This window comes from Oncorhynchus keta, chromosome 23 (assembly GCF_023373465.1).
Source record: "Oncorhynchus keta strain PuntledgeMale-10-30-2019 chromosome 23, Oket_V2, whole genome shotgun sequence".
NCBI classification, from domain to species: Eukaryota; Metazoa; Chordata; class Actinopteri; order Salmoniformes; family Salmonidae; genus Oncorhynchus; species Oncorhynchus keta.
The window spans coordinates 5249600-5265886 of NC_068443.1; the positions used below are offsets into that span (position 1 = coordinate 5249600).

At 42.9% G+C, this 16287-nt stretch overlaps 1 protein-coding gene across 1 annotated transcript in view; it reads right to left on the reverse strand.

Moving 5' to 3' along the window:
- Positions 1-1489: 1489 nt before the first annotated feature.
- LOC118371447 (sodium channel protein type 4 subunit alpha-like) overlaps positions 1490-16287 on the reverse strand; it is a 120724-nt gene continuing 105926 nt past the window's right edge. Inside the window, exons 20-27 of the mRNA XM_052477394.1 lie at positions 13752-13874; positions 13167-13439; positions 12952-13005; positions 10021-10158; positions 8490-8594; positions 6788-6940; positions 4057-4174; positions 1490-3873 (exon numbers count right to left, since the gene is read on the reverse strand). Coding sequence (XP_052333354.1) covers positions 2198-3873; positions 4057-4174; positions 6788-6940; positions 8490-8594; positions 10021-10158; positions 12952-13005; positions 13167-13439; positions 13752-13874 — 2640 coding nt within the window. The 3' untranslated portion in view covers positions 1490-2197. The remainder of the gene's footprint in view (positions 3874-4056; positions 4175-6787; positions 6941-8489; positions 8595-10020; positions 10159-12951; positions 13006-13166; positions 13440-13751; positions 13875-16287) is intronic.

Sequence of the window (16287 nt, forward strand, 5' to 3'; positions counted from 1 at the left end):
GACCCTGGTTCAATTCCAGGCTGTATCACAACTGGCTGTGATTGGGAGTCCCATAGGGCGGCGCACAATTGGCCCAGCGTCGTCCAGGTTTGGCCGGGGTAAGCCGTCATTGTAAATAAGAATTTGTTCTTAACTGACTTGCGTAGTTAATAAATAAAAGACAAAAAAAATACATATCTTCTTTTATTAAAGTACTAGAAAACAGTCCCAACCTTACCTAAGAGTGAATAAAACATAGCCCAATGTCAAGTGATTCAATAGGAGTGATGGAGAAAGACCAAATAAAATATTTGTTCAGATATTTTTTTTCTGAATTAAAACATCACAGCTCATTTAATTCCCTTACAGTAAGTGTGTTTGGACTCTGTTCGACATTCATTTACTCTATACAGTAGTCACGCTTCACTTCACTCTTAACCTACGTGCATTTTCCAGCAGTATCCACAGAGAGCATCACAGACCAAATGAACTTGTGAAAGCAGTACGTCTCTCAGCCACAGTAATAATAATGGAGGGTTTCAAATGTACACGGCTGTTGTTGTTATTTCTCCTTCTTTCAGACACACGGACACGGGGAGCGGATTTCACTGTGACACCTGGAAACCCCTGTCCACTATTGAGGTCATTGTAGCTAACTAGTATTCACTGTGATGAAAACAGACCGAGACGGTCATCGGTCTTGATTTGGGACCCGAAGACACCGTATAATATGGGGATTGTTCAGGTTATTCAGGTTGCTCAAAATATCGTACTGTATTTTGAGTTTGATCGTGAATGTTAGTACGCATTGACATGCCACAATGTGTAGACGTGTCTAATGGAAAAAGGCCAGAGGGATAAAACCAGTGAATTTGAAATAAATCAATTCTGGTACATGCAGAAATGTTGTAATAATTATAGGCTATAACATGTAAAAAATCAAATTTAAAAAAAGTCTAATTAAAATAAAATGGGACAGAAAATAATAGTGTACCATTTGCTTAATAACTAGCTGTAACAAAATGAAAACTCCCAACTATGGAAAAATCTTTTAATATTGTTTGATATAGTGATTACCTACTTAAATGTAATACGGGGGGGAACAAAAAGGTTTTCCAGGAAGTATCTCACCATCTCTCATGTAAAAATAATGAATACAGTTGTATACACATCATTTGATTGCTCTGGCTATGATCCCTATATATACACGTATGGACTGTCATTGACATAACCTTAAAATATAAATACATTATAAAAGATAGATATAAATGTTTGACATGAATGCCCCCCATAATGCTTTACGTAGGTCAATATAACATGTGTTTGTAATGTATATTTCTACTTCCACGGGTCCAATTAAATGGTTAAAAGGGGGGGGGACTAAAGTGTGCAGATGACAGACAACCATTATCAGGCACATTATGTTGCAGTTAGTACTATACACAACCCTTCAGCATGGGTGTTTTAATATACCGATCATGCAATAAACTCAATTTAGTGCATAATATATATATATATAAACTATACACTTCTGATCAAATAATGTGGTCTTTACCATATTAACTCATTAGTTAGAAAAGAACAACAACATTTGTCCTGAAATATCCATTAATAAGAAAATATACTGAAATATACACTTTTTTTCAGAAATATATATATTTTTAGCAAATCAAGATGCCATTTTCTTTTTTTGATAATAAAGAGAAGAGTTCATCATCTGTAATCAAAACGAGAACCAAGATCTAAACACTCCATATTTATCTCTATTCATTTGTTAAAACAAAACAATCCAACTCCTAAAATGTTATTCAGAGCTGATTGATTGTCATTTACACTTTTCTGGTTAATTAACCGTTATGACAGAATATATGAAATCACACATTTGTTTATAAGTTTCTATTTTTTTTTTTTTTAACTCACCTTTCTTTTACTTTGGGTACAGCTTATGATACATTTTTAGAGTGGCATCGCCATCTTCAAAAATGGTGCCTGGGTTTTCTAAACATTATTAATACACATATCGTATGATTGTTTGATTGACAAAAGGGTCTTATATAAATAATAGAAAAGCAATATTTGCATTTTTACCAATGAAATTCCTGTGTATTTTCTGCTATAAAAATGTTCATCTTGTACCGAGAGAGTTGTTCCGCGTTATGATACTGTACATGTTGTAAACAAAACAACAACACAAAACACGTTTCCTGAAAACAATATCTCAAAGAAATGTCTCTTCAAATGTTTGTGAGGTGCTAGGTTCCCTATTTGTTTGTGAGGTGCTAGGTTCCCTATATTTTTGTGAGGTGCTAGGTTCCCTATTTGTTTGTGAGGTGCTAGGTTCCCTATATTTTTGTGAGGTGCTAGGTTCCCTATATGTTTGTGAGGTGCTAGGTTCCCTATATGTTTGTGAGGTGCTAGGTTCCCTATATGTTTGTGAGGTGCTAGGTTCCCTATATGTTTGTGAGGTGCTAGGTTCCCTATATGTTTGTGAGGTGCTAGGTTCCCTATATGTTTGTGAGGTGCTAGGTTCCCTATATGTTTGTGAGGTGCTAGATTCCCTATATGTTTGTGAGGTGCTAGGTTCCCTATATGTTTGTGAGGTGCTAGGTTCCCTATATGTTTGTGAGGGGCTAGGTTCCCTGAGTTCTAACACTAAGACTCCCGGCCTTTCTAGCCGTTCTATCTGACCAACGTCACTAGCCGCCCCCGGCCGGGTCACACTGTCGTAAGATGGCGGTGAGGAGGACAGAGTCCCTTCCATGACCCCCAAGACCCCCACCAGCTCCTCCTCGTCGGGCCCCTCGGGGCCGTAGTGTTCCTTTATCATGGCGGCGATGAGGCCCTCCGTCTCCGGGGCCCTCTCTATGTCCACCACTATGTGCTCCTGCAAGTTCAGGTTGGTCTGAAGGTTCCTCTGTCTGTAAAGGAATGAGGCCTGCTTCATCTGCCGTTTCAACAGGTGGCGTCTGTAACAGCGCTGGATGATGATGGCAGACACGTCTTCCTGCTTGCGGCGTAGGGTCGTAGTGATTGGTTCGTGGGAGATCTTGGACGGGTTGGCCATCATGAACTTCTCCTCCATCTGCTGCTTGAGGGCGTCCATCTCGCCCGACTCGCCCAGCACGCGTTTGGTGAAGGCGAACAGAATGTCCAGGCAGTGGATCTTGTCCCCGCTCACCATCGGCAGGTCCATAGAGATCAGCTTGATTTTGTTAGGCTTGGCGATGCGCAGCGGCTCCGACAGGTTGTCTGCGAAATTCGACAGCTTGGAGAACTCTATGAACTGGGTGGCCTCTGCGTCGAACTTCTCCCACACCTCGTAGAACATCTCGAAGTCGTCCTCGCTCAGCGGCTCGGTGCTCTCCTCGGTGGCCACGCTGAAGTTCTCCAGGATGATGGCGATGTACATGTTGACCACGATGAGGAACGATATGATGATGTAGCTGACACAGAAGGCGATTGCGACGGACGGGTTGCCGCAGTTTCCTCGGACGTTGGTGCCGGTGTTGACGACGTAGGCTTCACACTCCTCTGGGGAGTTAGACATGATGGGCTCCAGGACGTTGTCCCACCCGGCGGAAGTGCTGATCTGGAACAAGCAGATCATACTATTCCCAAAGGTCTCAAAGTTGAACATGTCATCTATCCCTTCCTTTTTTTTTACGTAAGCGAAGTTGGCCATTCCGAAGATAGCGTATATGAACATTACGAGGAAGAGCAGGAGGCCGATGTTGAACAACGCTGGCATGGACATCATTAAGGCAAACAGTAAAGTCCTTATTCCTTTGGCTCCACGTATTAGTCGAAGTACGCGTCCTATCCTTGCCAGTCTGATGACACGGAACAGAGTCGGAGATACAAAGTACTTCTCAATGATGTCAGCCAGAACGATACCTGCAAGTGTTGAAATCAGAAATGAAGAAACAAACACCAAAAACCAAATTAAAGACAAAACATTTGATCACCTTTACATGAAATGTACATTTAGGAAAATGTTAGTATAGATCACTTGTCAGAAATATATATATATAGGTTGTTTTGAAGGTTGTTTTCACAGTTATATTTTATTCCACCCACCAACGATGGACAGGATGATAACCACAAAGTCAAAGATGTTCCATCCCACGGTGAAGAAATAGCAACGAAGTGCCACGATCTTCATGAGGCATTCGGTGGTGAAGATGACGATGAAAATCTGTATGGATAAGGAGACAGGACACCATTGCATTATCTTCAGGAACATACAGTGCATTCGGAAAATAGTCACACCTCTTGAATTTTTCCACATTTTGTTACGTTACAGCCTCATTCTAAGATAAAATTCCTCTTCAATCTACACAACATAATGAAAATGCAAAAACAGGTTTTTAGAAATTTGTGCAAATTATTAGTATTTTTTAAATATGACAATTTCCTCAGTACTTTGTTGAAGCATCTTAGGCAGCGATTACAGCCTTGAGTCTTCTTGGGTATGATTCCTCAAGCCTGGCACACTTGTATTTGGGGAGTTGCTCCCATTCTTCTCTGCAGATCCTCTCAAGCTCTGTCAGGTTGGATGGGGGGAGCGTTGCTGCACAGTTATTTTCCAGTCTCTCCAGAGATGTTAGATCGGGTTCAAGTCCGGGCTCTGGCTGGGTCACTCAAGGACATTCAGAGACTTGTCCCGAAGCCACTCCTGCTTTGTCTTGGCTGTGTGCTTAGGGTCGTTGTTCTGTTGGAAGGTGAACCTTCACACCAGTCTGAGGTCCTGAGCGCTGTAGAGCAGGTTTTCCTCAAGGACCTCTCTGTACTTTGCTTCATTCAGCTTTCCCTCAATCTTGACTATTCTTCCAGTTCCTGCTGCTGAAAAACATCCCCACAGCATGATGCTGCCACCATCATGCTTCACCGTAGGGATGGTGCCAGGTTTCCTCCAGACGAGACGCTTGGAATTCAGGCCAAAAAGTGTTCAAATCTTGGTTTCATCAGATCATATAATCTTGTCTTCCATGGTCTGAGAGTCTTTAGGTGCCTTTTGGCGAACTCCAAGCAGGCTGTCTTGTGTCTTTTACTGAGGAGAGGCTTCCGTCTGGCCACTCTACCATGAAGGCCCGATTGGTGAAGTGCTGCAGAGATGGTTGTCCTTCTGGAAAGTTCTTCCATCTCCACAGAGGAACTCTAGAGCTCTGTCAGAGTGACCATCGGGTTCTTGGTCACCTCCCTGAGGGTGGTATGAGGGCCCGACGTCCACATGTGGGGGTTGTGCTTACAGCCAAACACTATGCAGGACGTTTTTCATTTGCCAGAGAACACCAAGATTGGCAAATTCGCTACTGGCGCCCTGTGCTCTTCACAGATGAAAGCAGGTTCACACTGAGCACATGACAGACGTGACAGTCTGGAGACGCCGTGGAGAATGTTCTGCTGCCTGCAACATCCTCCAGCATGACCGGTTTGGTGGTGGGTCAGTCATGGTGTAGGGTGGCACTTCTTTGGGGGGCCGCACAGCCCTCCATGTGCTCGCCAGAGGTGGCCTGACTGCCATTAGGTACCGAGATGAGATCCTCTGACCCCTTGTGAGACCATATGCTGGTGCGGTTGGCCCTGGGTTCCCCCTAATGCAAGACAATGCTAGACCTCATGTGGCTGGAGTGTGTCAGCAGTTCCTGCAAGAGGAAGGCATTGATGCTATGGACTGGCCTGGTGTGACTCCAAATCCAGACCTCCATGGGTTGCTAAATTTGATTTCCATTGATAATATTTGTGTGATTTTGTTGTCAGCACATTCAACTATGTAAAGAAAAAAGTATTCAGTTAGAATATTTCATTCATTCAGATCTTGGATGTGTTATTTTAGTGTTCCCTTTATTTTTTTGATCAGTGTATATGTTTGTGCCTTTCCAAATCTTGTCCAATCAACTGAATTTACCACAGGTGGACTCCAATCAAGTTGTAGAAAATTCTCAAGGATGTTCAATGGAAACAGGATGGACATGAGCTCAACTTCCAGTCTCATAGCAAAGGGTTTGAATACTTATGTAAATAAGGTATTTCTGTTTTTTTATTTGTAATACATTTGCAAACATTTCTAAAAACCTGTTTTTGCTTTGTCATTATTGGGTATTGTGTGTAGATTGATGAGGAAAAAATATAATTTAATACATTTTAGAATGAGGCTGTAACGTAACAATATGTGGAAAAAGTCAAGGGGTCTGAATACTTTCCGAATGCACTATATGTACAACTGTAGCTCAGTTGGTAGAGCATGGCGCTTGTAACGCCAGGGTAGTGGGTTTGATTCCCGGGACCACCCATACGTAGAATGTATGCACACATGACTGTAAGTCGCTTTGGATAAAAGCGTCTGCTAAATGGCATATATTATTATATTATTATTATTATAAAAAATGATAAGTTGTACAGAGGATGATAGGTATTGGAATACTTTCAGTAGTACATCATGCTACAGGAGATGTTGTACAGGGCATTATGGGTACTGTAGTACTAGTACATCATGCTATAGAACAAAGATGGTGGATAAATTAAGATAGTTCACTCAAGACATTTACCATTGGAGAAAATGGTCAGTTCCTGCAATAGCAGCTGAGTCTGGTCTACATAAATCATTGACTCCATTGAAACAGAAAAAATTAGGGAGTGGGATGTTTCACTTTCTCTTCCGTCTCTGCTACAGACCATTTTGTTGAAGATGGACTATGTGAGTATTATGGGTACAGTAGTACATCATACACAGAGCATTATGGGTACTGTAGTACATCATACACAGATAAGTATGGGTACTGTAGTGCTAGTACATCATGCTACAGACCAGGTTGATCTTGTTGAGAATGGACTCCATGCGTGCGGACTGATCGTCTGTCTCCACCATCATGGTCACCATGTTGACGATGATCAGCATCATAATGATGATGTCAAAGGCTTGCTTGGATACCAGGTCAAATAAGAAGCCTTGGAGGATATTCTGGAGAGATAGATAGATGAAAAGATGGCATGGATCCATTAACGCCATGTTGGCTATCCATAAAGTTTCCATCGTTTGAATATCCTTCAGGTTCATTCTAAAACGCATTTATAAAACAATGTTTGAGTACATAATAGATCCACTGTCATTTTATTTATTTACCTTTATTTAACTAGGCAAGTCAGTTAAGAACAAATTCTTATTTTCAATGACGGCCTAGGAACAGTGGGTTAGTTCAGCCTGTTCAGGGGCATAGTTCATCAAAGTTTGTATTTTACCGTAGCTCTTGGTATAGGCTTATCATAGTTGGTATTTTACCGTAGGTCTTGGTATTGGCTTATCATAGTTGGTATTTTACCGTAGGTCTTGGTATAGGCTTATCATAGTTGGTATTTTACCGTAGGTCTTGGTATAGGCTTATCATAGTTGGTATTTTACCGTAGCTCTTGGTATAGGCTTATCATAGTTGGTATTTTACCGTAGCTCTTGGTATAGGCTTATCATAGTTGGTATTTTACCGTAGCTCTTGGTATAGGCTTATCATAGGTCTGGTATTTTACCGTAGGTCTTGGTATAGGCTTATCATAGGCTTATCATAGTTGGTATTTTACCGTAGCTCTTGGTATAGGCTTATCATAGTTGGTATTTTACCGTAGGTCTTGGTATAGGCTTATCATAGTTGGTATTTTACCGTAGGTCTTGGTATAGGCTTATCATAGTTGGTATTTTACCGTAGCTCTTGGTATAGGCTTATCATAGTTGGTATTTTACCGTAGGTCTTGGTATAGGCTTATCATAGTTGGTATTTTACCGTAGGTCTTGGTATAGGCTTATCATAGTTGGTATTTTACCGTAGGTCTTGGTATAGGCTTATCATAGTTGGTATTTTACCGTAGCTCTTGGTATAGGCGTATCATAGTTGGTATTTTACCGTAGGTCTTGGTATAGGCTTATCATAGTTGGTATTTTACCGTAGCTCTTGGTATAGGCTTATCATAGTTGGTATTTTACCGTAGCTCTTGGTATAGGCTTATCATAGTTGGTATTTTACCGTAGCTCTTAGTATAGGCGTATCATAGTTGGTATTTTACCGTAGGTCTTGGTATAGGCTTATCATAGTTGGTATTTTACCGTAGGTCTTGGTATAGGCTTATCATAGTTGGTATTTTACCGTAGCTCTTGGTATAGGCTTATCATAGTTGGTATTTTACCGTAGGTCTTGGTATAGGCTTATCATAGTTGGTATTTTACCGTAGGTCTTGGTATAGGCTTATCATAGTTGGTATTTTACCGTAGGTCTTGGTATAGGCTTATCATAGTTGGTATTTTACCGTAGCTCTTTTATAGGCTTATCATAGTTTTATTTTACCGTTGGTAGTACTTCTTATCATAGTGGTAGTCAGGCTTATCATAGTTGGTATTTTACCGTAGCTCTTCACTGTATAGGCGTATCATAGTTGGTATTTTACCGTAGCTCTTGGTATAGGCTTATCATAGTTGGTATTTTACCGTAGGTCTTTGTATAGGCTTATCATCGTTGCTATTTTACCGTAGGTCTTGGTATTGGCTTTTCGGGCTTTTTAGAGCCTATTTTCTTCATAGCGTTGTAGTACTTCCTCTGCTCGTCAGTCATGAAAATGTCTTGTCCACCTAAGTATAACAAATGCATTCACCATTATTCTTCACTGTTAATGTTGTATATATACAACACAGGTGGTTGATGGCACACTAATTGGGGAGGACTGGCTCGTGGTAATGGCTGGAGCGGAATGGGTGGAATGGAATCAAACAACATGGTTTACATTCCATCTGCTCTGTTCCAGACATTATTATGAGCTGACCTGTAGCTGTTAATGTTGTATATCCATTCAGACAGCTGCTAATGTTGTATATCCATACAGACAGCTGTTCATGTTATATATATCCATACAGACAGCTGTTAATGTTGTATATCCACACAGACAGCTGTTAATGTTATATATTCATACAGACAGCTGTTAATGTTGTATATATCCATACAGACAGCTGTTAATGTTGTAGATATCCATGTTCATGTTGTAGATATCATACAGACAGCTGTAAATGTTGTATATCCATACAGACAGCTGTTCAGATATATCAGCTGTAAATGTTGTATATCCATACAGACAGCTGTTAATGTTGTAGATATCCATACAGACAGCTGTTAATGTTGTAGATATCCATACAGACAGCTGTTAATGTTGTATATATCCATACAGACAGCTGTTAATGTTGTATATCCATACAGACAGCTGTTAATGTTATATATCCATACAGACAGCTGTTAATGTTGTATATATCCATACAGACAGCTGTTAATGTTGTAGATATCCATACAGACAGCTGTTCATGTTATATATATCCATACAGACAGCTGTTAATGTTGTATATATCCATACAGACAGCTGTTAATGTTGTATATATCCATACAGACAGCTGCTAATGTTGTATATCCATACAGACAGCTGTTCATGTTATATATATCCATACAGACAGCTGTTAATGTTATATATATCCATACAGACAGCTGTTAATGTTATATATATCCATACAGACAGCTGTAAATGTTGTAGATATCCACACAGACAGCTGTTCATGTTGTATATCCATACAGACAGCTGTTAATGTTGTAGATATCCATACAGACAGCTGTTAATGTTGTAGATATCCACACAGACAGCTGTTAATGTTGTAGATATCCATACAGACAGCTGTTAATGTTGTATATATCCATACAGACAGCTGTTAATGTTGTATATATCCATACAGACAGCTGTTAATGTTGTATATATCCATACAGACAGCTGTTAATGTTGTAGATATCCATACAGACAGCTGTTAATGTTGTATATATCCATACAGACAGCTGTTAATGTTGTATATATCCATACAGACAGCTGTTAATGTTGTAGATATCCATACAGACAGCTGTTCATGTTGTAGATATCCATACAGAAGGCTGTTCATGTTGTAGATATCCATACAGAAGGCTATTAATACAACAGTGTGAAATGAGTAGGTCGAGACATAAAACAACATGTTATGCCAAATATACTTATCTTTCTTTTTTGCTGGTTGAAATTATCAATGATGACGCCGATGAAGAGGTTGAGAGTGAAGAAGGATCCGAAGATGATGAAGATGACAAAGTAGAGGTACATGTAGAGGTTGATCTCCCTGATTGGCTGCTCCTCTACCTGGAAACACACACACATTTTAGTTGAACCCGTTTTCATCTTTATAAATAAAAATGTAGTCTTCTCATTCTCTTTATGAGATGAGGAATTTGTGAATGGTGGAGGCAATGTGATGGTTTTGGGGTGATGGTCTGGTGGTGATGGTCTGTGGGTGATGGTCTGTGGGTGATGGTCTGGGGGTGATGGTCTGGTGGTGATGGTCTGGTGGTGATGGTCTGGTGGTGATGGTCTGGTGGTGATGGTCTGTGGGTGATGGTCTGACAGTGGTGATGGTCTGTGGGTGATGGTCTGTGGGTGATGGTCTGGGGGTGATGGTCTGGGGGTGATGGTCTGATGGTGATGGTCTGATGGTGATGGTCTGGGGGTGATGGTCTGGGGTGATGGTCTGGGGGTGATGGTCTGTGGGTGATGGTCTGTGGGTGATGGTCTGGGGGTGATGGTCTGGGGGTGATGGTCTGGTGGTGATGGTCTGTGGGTGATGGTCTGTTAATGGGTGATGGTCTGATGGTGATGGTCTGATGGTGATGGTCTGGGGGTGATGGTCTGGGGTGATGGTCTGATGGTGATGGTCTGGGGTGATGGTCTGGGGGTGATGGTCTGTGGGTGATGGTCTGATTGTGATGGTCTGGGGTGATGGTCTGATGGTGATGGTCTGATGGTGATGGTCTGATGGTGATGGTCTGGGGGTGATGGTCTGGGGTGATGGTCTGATGGTGATGGTCTGATGGTGATGGTCTGGGGGTGATGGTCTGGTGGAGATGGTCTGTGGGTGATGGTCTGTGGGTGATGGTCTGATGGTGATGGTCTGTGGTGATGGTCTGGGGTGATGGTCTGGGGGCTGATGGTCTGATGGTGATGGTCTGATGGTGATGGTCTGGGGGTGATGGTCTGATGGTGATGGTCTATCTCTTTATGGGGGTGATGGTCTGGGGGTGATGGTCTGATGGTGATGGTCTGGGGGTGATGGTCTGGGGGTGATGGTCTGATGGTGATGGTCTGGGGGTGATGGTCTGGGGGTGATGGTCTGGTGGTGATGGTCTGATGGTGATGGTCTGGGGGTGATGGTCTGATGGTGATGGTCTGGGGGTGATGGTCTGATGGTGATGGTCTGTGGTGATGGTCTGATGGTGATGGTCTGGGGTGATGGTCTGATGGTGATGGTCTGTGGTGATGGTCTGGGGGTGATGGTCTGATGGTGATGGTCTGGGGGTGATGGTCTGGGGGTGATGGTCTGGGGTGATGGTCTGGGGGTGATGGTCTGGGGGTGATGGTCTGATGGTGATGGTCTGGGGGTGATGGTCTGGGGGTGATGGTCTGGGGGTGATGGTCTGTGGGTGATGGTCTGATGGTGATGGTCTGGGGGTGATGGTCTGGTGGTGATGGTCTGGGGTGATGGTCTGGGGTGATGGTCTGATGGTGATGGTCTGATGGTGATGGTCTGGGGGTGATGGTCTGGGGGTGATGGTCTGGGGGTGATGGTCTGATGGTGATGGTCTGGGGGTGATGGTCTGTGGGTGATGGTCTGATTGTGATGGTCTGGTGGTGATGGTCTGATGGTGATGGTCTGGTGGTGATGGTCTGATGGTGATGGTCTGGGGGTGATGGTCTGGGGGTGATGGTCTGGTGGTGATGGTCTGATGGTGATGGTCTGGGGGTGATGGTCTGGTGGTGATGGTCTGTGGGTGATGGTCTGGGGGTGATGGTCTGATGGTGATGGTCTGATGGTGATGGTCTGGGGGTGATGGTCTGGGGGTGATGGTCTGGGGGTGATGGTCTGGGGGTGATGGTCTGATGGTGATGGTCTGGGGGTGATGGTCTGGGGGTGATGGTCTGGGGGTGATGGTCTGGGGGTGATGGTCTGATGGTGATGGTCTGGGGGTGATGGTCTGGGGGTGATGGTCTGGGGGTGATGGTCTGGTGGTGATGGTCTGGGGGTGATGGTCTGGGGGTGATGGTCTGGGGGTGATGGTCTGATGGTGATGGTCTGTGGGTGATGGTCTGATGGTGATGGTCTGGGGGTGATGGTCTGATGGTGATGGTCTGGGGGTGATGGTCTGGGGGTGATGGTCTGATGGTGATGGTCTGGGGGTGATGGTCTGGGGTGATGGTCTAATGGTGATGGTCTGGGGGTGATGGTCTGGGGGTGATGGTCTGATGGTGATGGTCTGGGGGTGATGGTCTGGGGTGATGGTCTGATGGTGATGGTCTGGGGGTGATGGTCTGATGGTGATGGTCTGGGGGTGATGGTCTGTGGGTGATGGTCTGGGGGTGATGGTCTGATGGTGATGGTCTGATGGTGATGGTCTGTGGGTGATGGTCTGGGGGTGATGGTCTGATGGTGATGGTCTGAGGGTGATGGTCTGGGGGTGATGGTCTGGGGGTGATGGTCTGGGGGTGATGGTCTGGGGGTGATGGTCTGGGGGTGATGGTCTGTGGGTGATGGTCTGATGGTGATGGTCTGGGGGTGATGGTCTGGGGGTGATGGTCTGGGGGTGATGGTCTGATGGTGATGGTCTGATGGTGATGGTCTGATGGTGATGGTCTGATGGTGATGGTCTGATGGTGATGGTCTGATGGTGATGGTCTGGGGTGATGGTCTGGGGGTGATGGTCTGGGGAGATGGTCTGGGGGTGATGGTCTGGGAGTGATGGTCGGTCTGATGGTGATGGTCTGATGGTGATGGTCTGATGGTGATGGTCTGATGGTGATGGTCTGATGGTGATGGTCTGGGGGTGATGGTCTGGGGGTGATGGTCTGATGGTGATGGTCTGGGGGTGATGGTCTGATACATACCCCACGTGAATCAACAGCAGCATGCATAACTTCCATCCATCCTTTAAACGTGGCCTTCAAGGAAATTGTCGGGACACAATTATAGGGTAGATAATAAAAATGTTACGTAATTTATCAACAAACAATAAGAACTACAGCATCTTTTCAACACATAAGTCGCTATAAACAAAAAATGTAAACTGTCATTTTTTTGTATTTTATTTTTAAAGACGGACCACTTGCAGCAGTGAGAGGTATCCTAGTCCCACGTTGTCGAAGTTGACCTTGACTTTAGTCCAATAAAACTGAGTGTCGTTCATGGCCAGGCACTCTGACTTGTTGTTGACGATGGACGCATTGTGGATGAACCCTGTCCGGTTCACACATTTACCAAACTTCCCTGCGAACAGGTTGACTCCCATGATGCTGAAGATGAGCCAGAAGATGAGGCAGACCAGCAGGACGTTCATGATGGATGGGATGGCTCCAATCAGTGCGTTCACCACCACCTGGGGATCGAGACAAACACGGGTAGAAGTTGTCTATTAGGGAGCACAGACACAGCATATCAATTATGTTTAATGATTAAAAGGCTGGAGTTTTTCCTGACTAAGTGACCAACGTAATACTCCACTGTTAGAGGCTGTCTGTCACTTCAGACAGTTATGATATAGGACCGCAAGTTTTTCCTGACCACGTGACCAGCTTAGGAAAAACTCTGGTCCTTCGCTGATGATAATAACTTGTGGAATCTCCTAGAATAACTTGGAGAGAGCAGGGAAAGTAGAACATCTCTAAGACAAGGTTAAAGAACGTCTCACCCGCATTCCCTCGAATCTGGACAGGGCCCTTAGGGGCCTCAGCGCTCGGAGAGTCCTCAGTGATTTGATGGCAGCAAAGTCAGAGTAGCCCAGAGAGTTAGCTACCAGGCTCACCAACGACACCTGGAGAGGACACACAGAGACATCCAATCAGCTCAGACTAAGATGGCAGTATAAACTCCATCATCCCAACATTAAATCAGCTCAGACTAAGATATAAACTCCATCATCCCAACATTCAATTAGCTCAGATTAAGATATAAACTCCATCATCCCAACATTAAATCAGCTCAGATTAAGGTATAAACTCCATCATCCCAACATTAAATCAGCTCAGATTAAGATATAAAATCCATCATCCCAACATTAAATCAGCTCAGATTAAGGTATAAACTCCATCATCCCAACATTAAATCAGCTCAGACTAAGGTATAAACTCCATCATCCCAACATTCAATCAGCTCAGATTAAGGTATAAACTCCATCATCCCAACATTAAATCAGCTCAGACTAAGATATAAACTCCATCATCCCAACATTCAATCAACTCAGATTAAGGTATAAACTCCATCATCCCAACATTAAATCAGCTCAGATTAAGGTATAAACTCCATCATCCCAACATTAAATCAGCTCAGATTAAGGTATAAACTCCATCATCCCAACATTAAATCAGCTCAGATTAAGATATAAACTCCATCATCCCAACATTAAATCAGCTTAGACTAAGATATAAACTCCATCATCCCAACATTCAATCAGCTCAGATTAAGATATAAACTCCATCATCCCAACATTCAATCAGCTCAGATTAAGATATAAAATCCATCATCCCAACATTAAATCAGCTCAGATTAAGATATAAACTCCATCATCCCAACATTAAATCAGCTCAGATTAAGATATAAACTCCATCATCCCAACATTAAATCAGCTCAGATTAAGATATAAACTCCATCATCCCAACATTAAATCAGCTCAGATTAAGATATAAACTCCATCATCCCAACATTAAATCAGCTCAGATTAAGATATAAACTCCATCATCCCAACATTCAAGCAGCTCAGATTAAGATATAAACTCCATCATCCCAACATTCAATCAGCTCAGATTAAGATATAAACTCCATCATCCCAACATTAAATCAGCTCAGACTAAGATGGCAGTATAAACTCCATCATCCCAACATTAAATCAGCTCAGACTAAGATGGCAGTATAAACTCCATCATCCCAACATTAAATCAGCTCAGACTAAGATGGCAGTATAAACTCCATCATCCCAACATTAAATCAGCTCAGACTAAGATGGCAGTATAAACTCCATCATCCCAACATTAAATCAGCTCAGACTAAGATGGCAGTATAAACTCCATCATCCCAACATTAAATCAGCTCAGACTAAGATGGCAGTATAAACTCCATCATCCCAACATTAAATCAGCTCAGACTAAGATGGCAGTATAAACTCCATCATCCCAACATTAAATCAGCTCAGACTAAGATGGCAGTATAAACTCCATCATCCCAACATTAAATCAGCTCAGACTAAGATGGCAGTATAAACTCCATCATCCCAACATTAAATCAGCTCAGACTAAGATGGCAGTATAAACTCCATCATCCCAACATTAAATCAGCTCAGACTTAGATGGCAGTATAAACTCCATCATCCCAACATTAAATCAGCTCAGACTAAGATGGCAGTATAAACTCCATCATCCCAACATTAAATCAGCTCAGACTAAGATGGCAGTATAAACTCCATCATCCCAACATTAAATCAGCTCAGACTTAGATGGCAGTATAAACTCCATCATCCCAACATTCAAAGGAGACCTCAGCATCAGTCTTGAACACATTTTGATAAAGATTGTGGGTTTTGCAATTTATTGTATCAAAGAACAAAATAAGTACAAAAAGTATCAAAGTACAAAATATGGGTTCCCCTGTCTGTACGACTCCACCTCACCCCCAATTCCCCCACCATTATCCGCACGCAGATGCAGGACTATGTACGCGCACACGCACGCACGCACGCACGCAGGCACACACACACACACACACACACACACACACACACACACACACACACACACACACACACACACACACACACACACACACACACACACACACACACACACACACACACACACACACATATTCAAACCTACCACCTAAGTTGTATGATACAATATACTTTCAGTTAAGTCACTGACAACCTTTCATCAAATAAAACAAAAGCTCTACAGACCTAAATCATTAATCAAATCATTTCTGGAGAGAAAAATATGCAAAAAGAGTAGCGACAGAGTAACAGACAGTGAGATAAGAATTTCAGAGCCAACACTTTAGAGACTGTAACAATGTATTATTTTGGGACATTCTACAGTTAGGAACACAATTAATTAAATTTAGAAAAATTTAGAATTTTTGGGTTTTGTGGCATATTTTTCATTACAATTTTTTTTTTAGAGGGGGGGACTTCCACTCTATTCTACATCCAAAATGGACAAAACAGAATGGTATTCCGC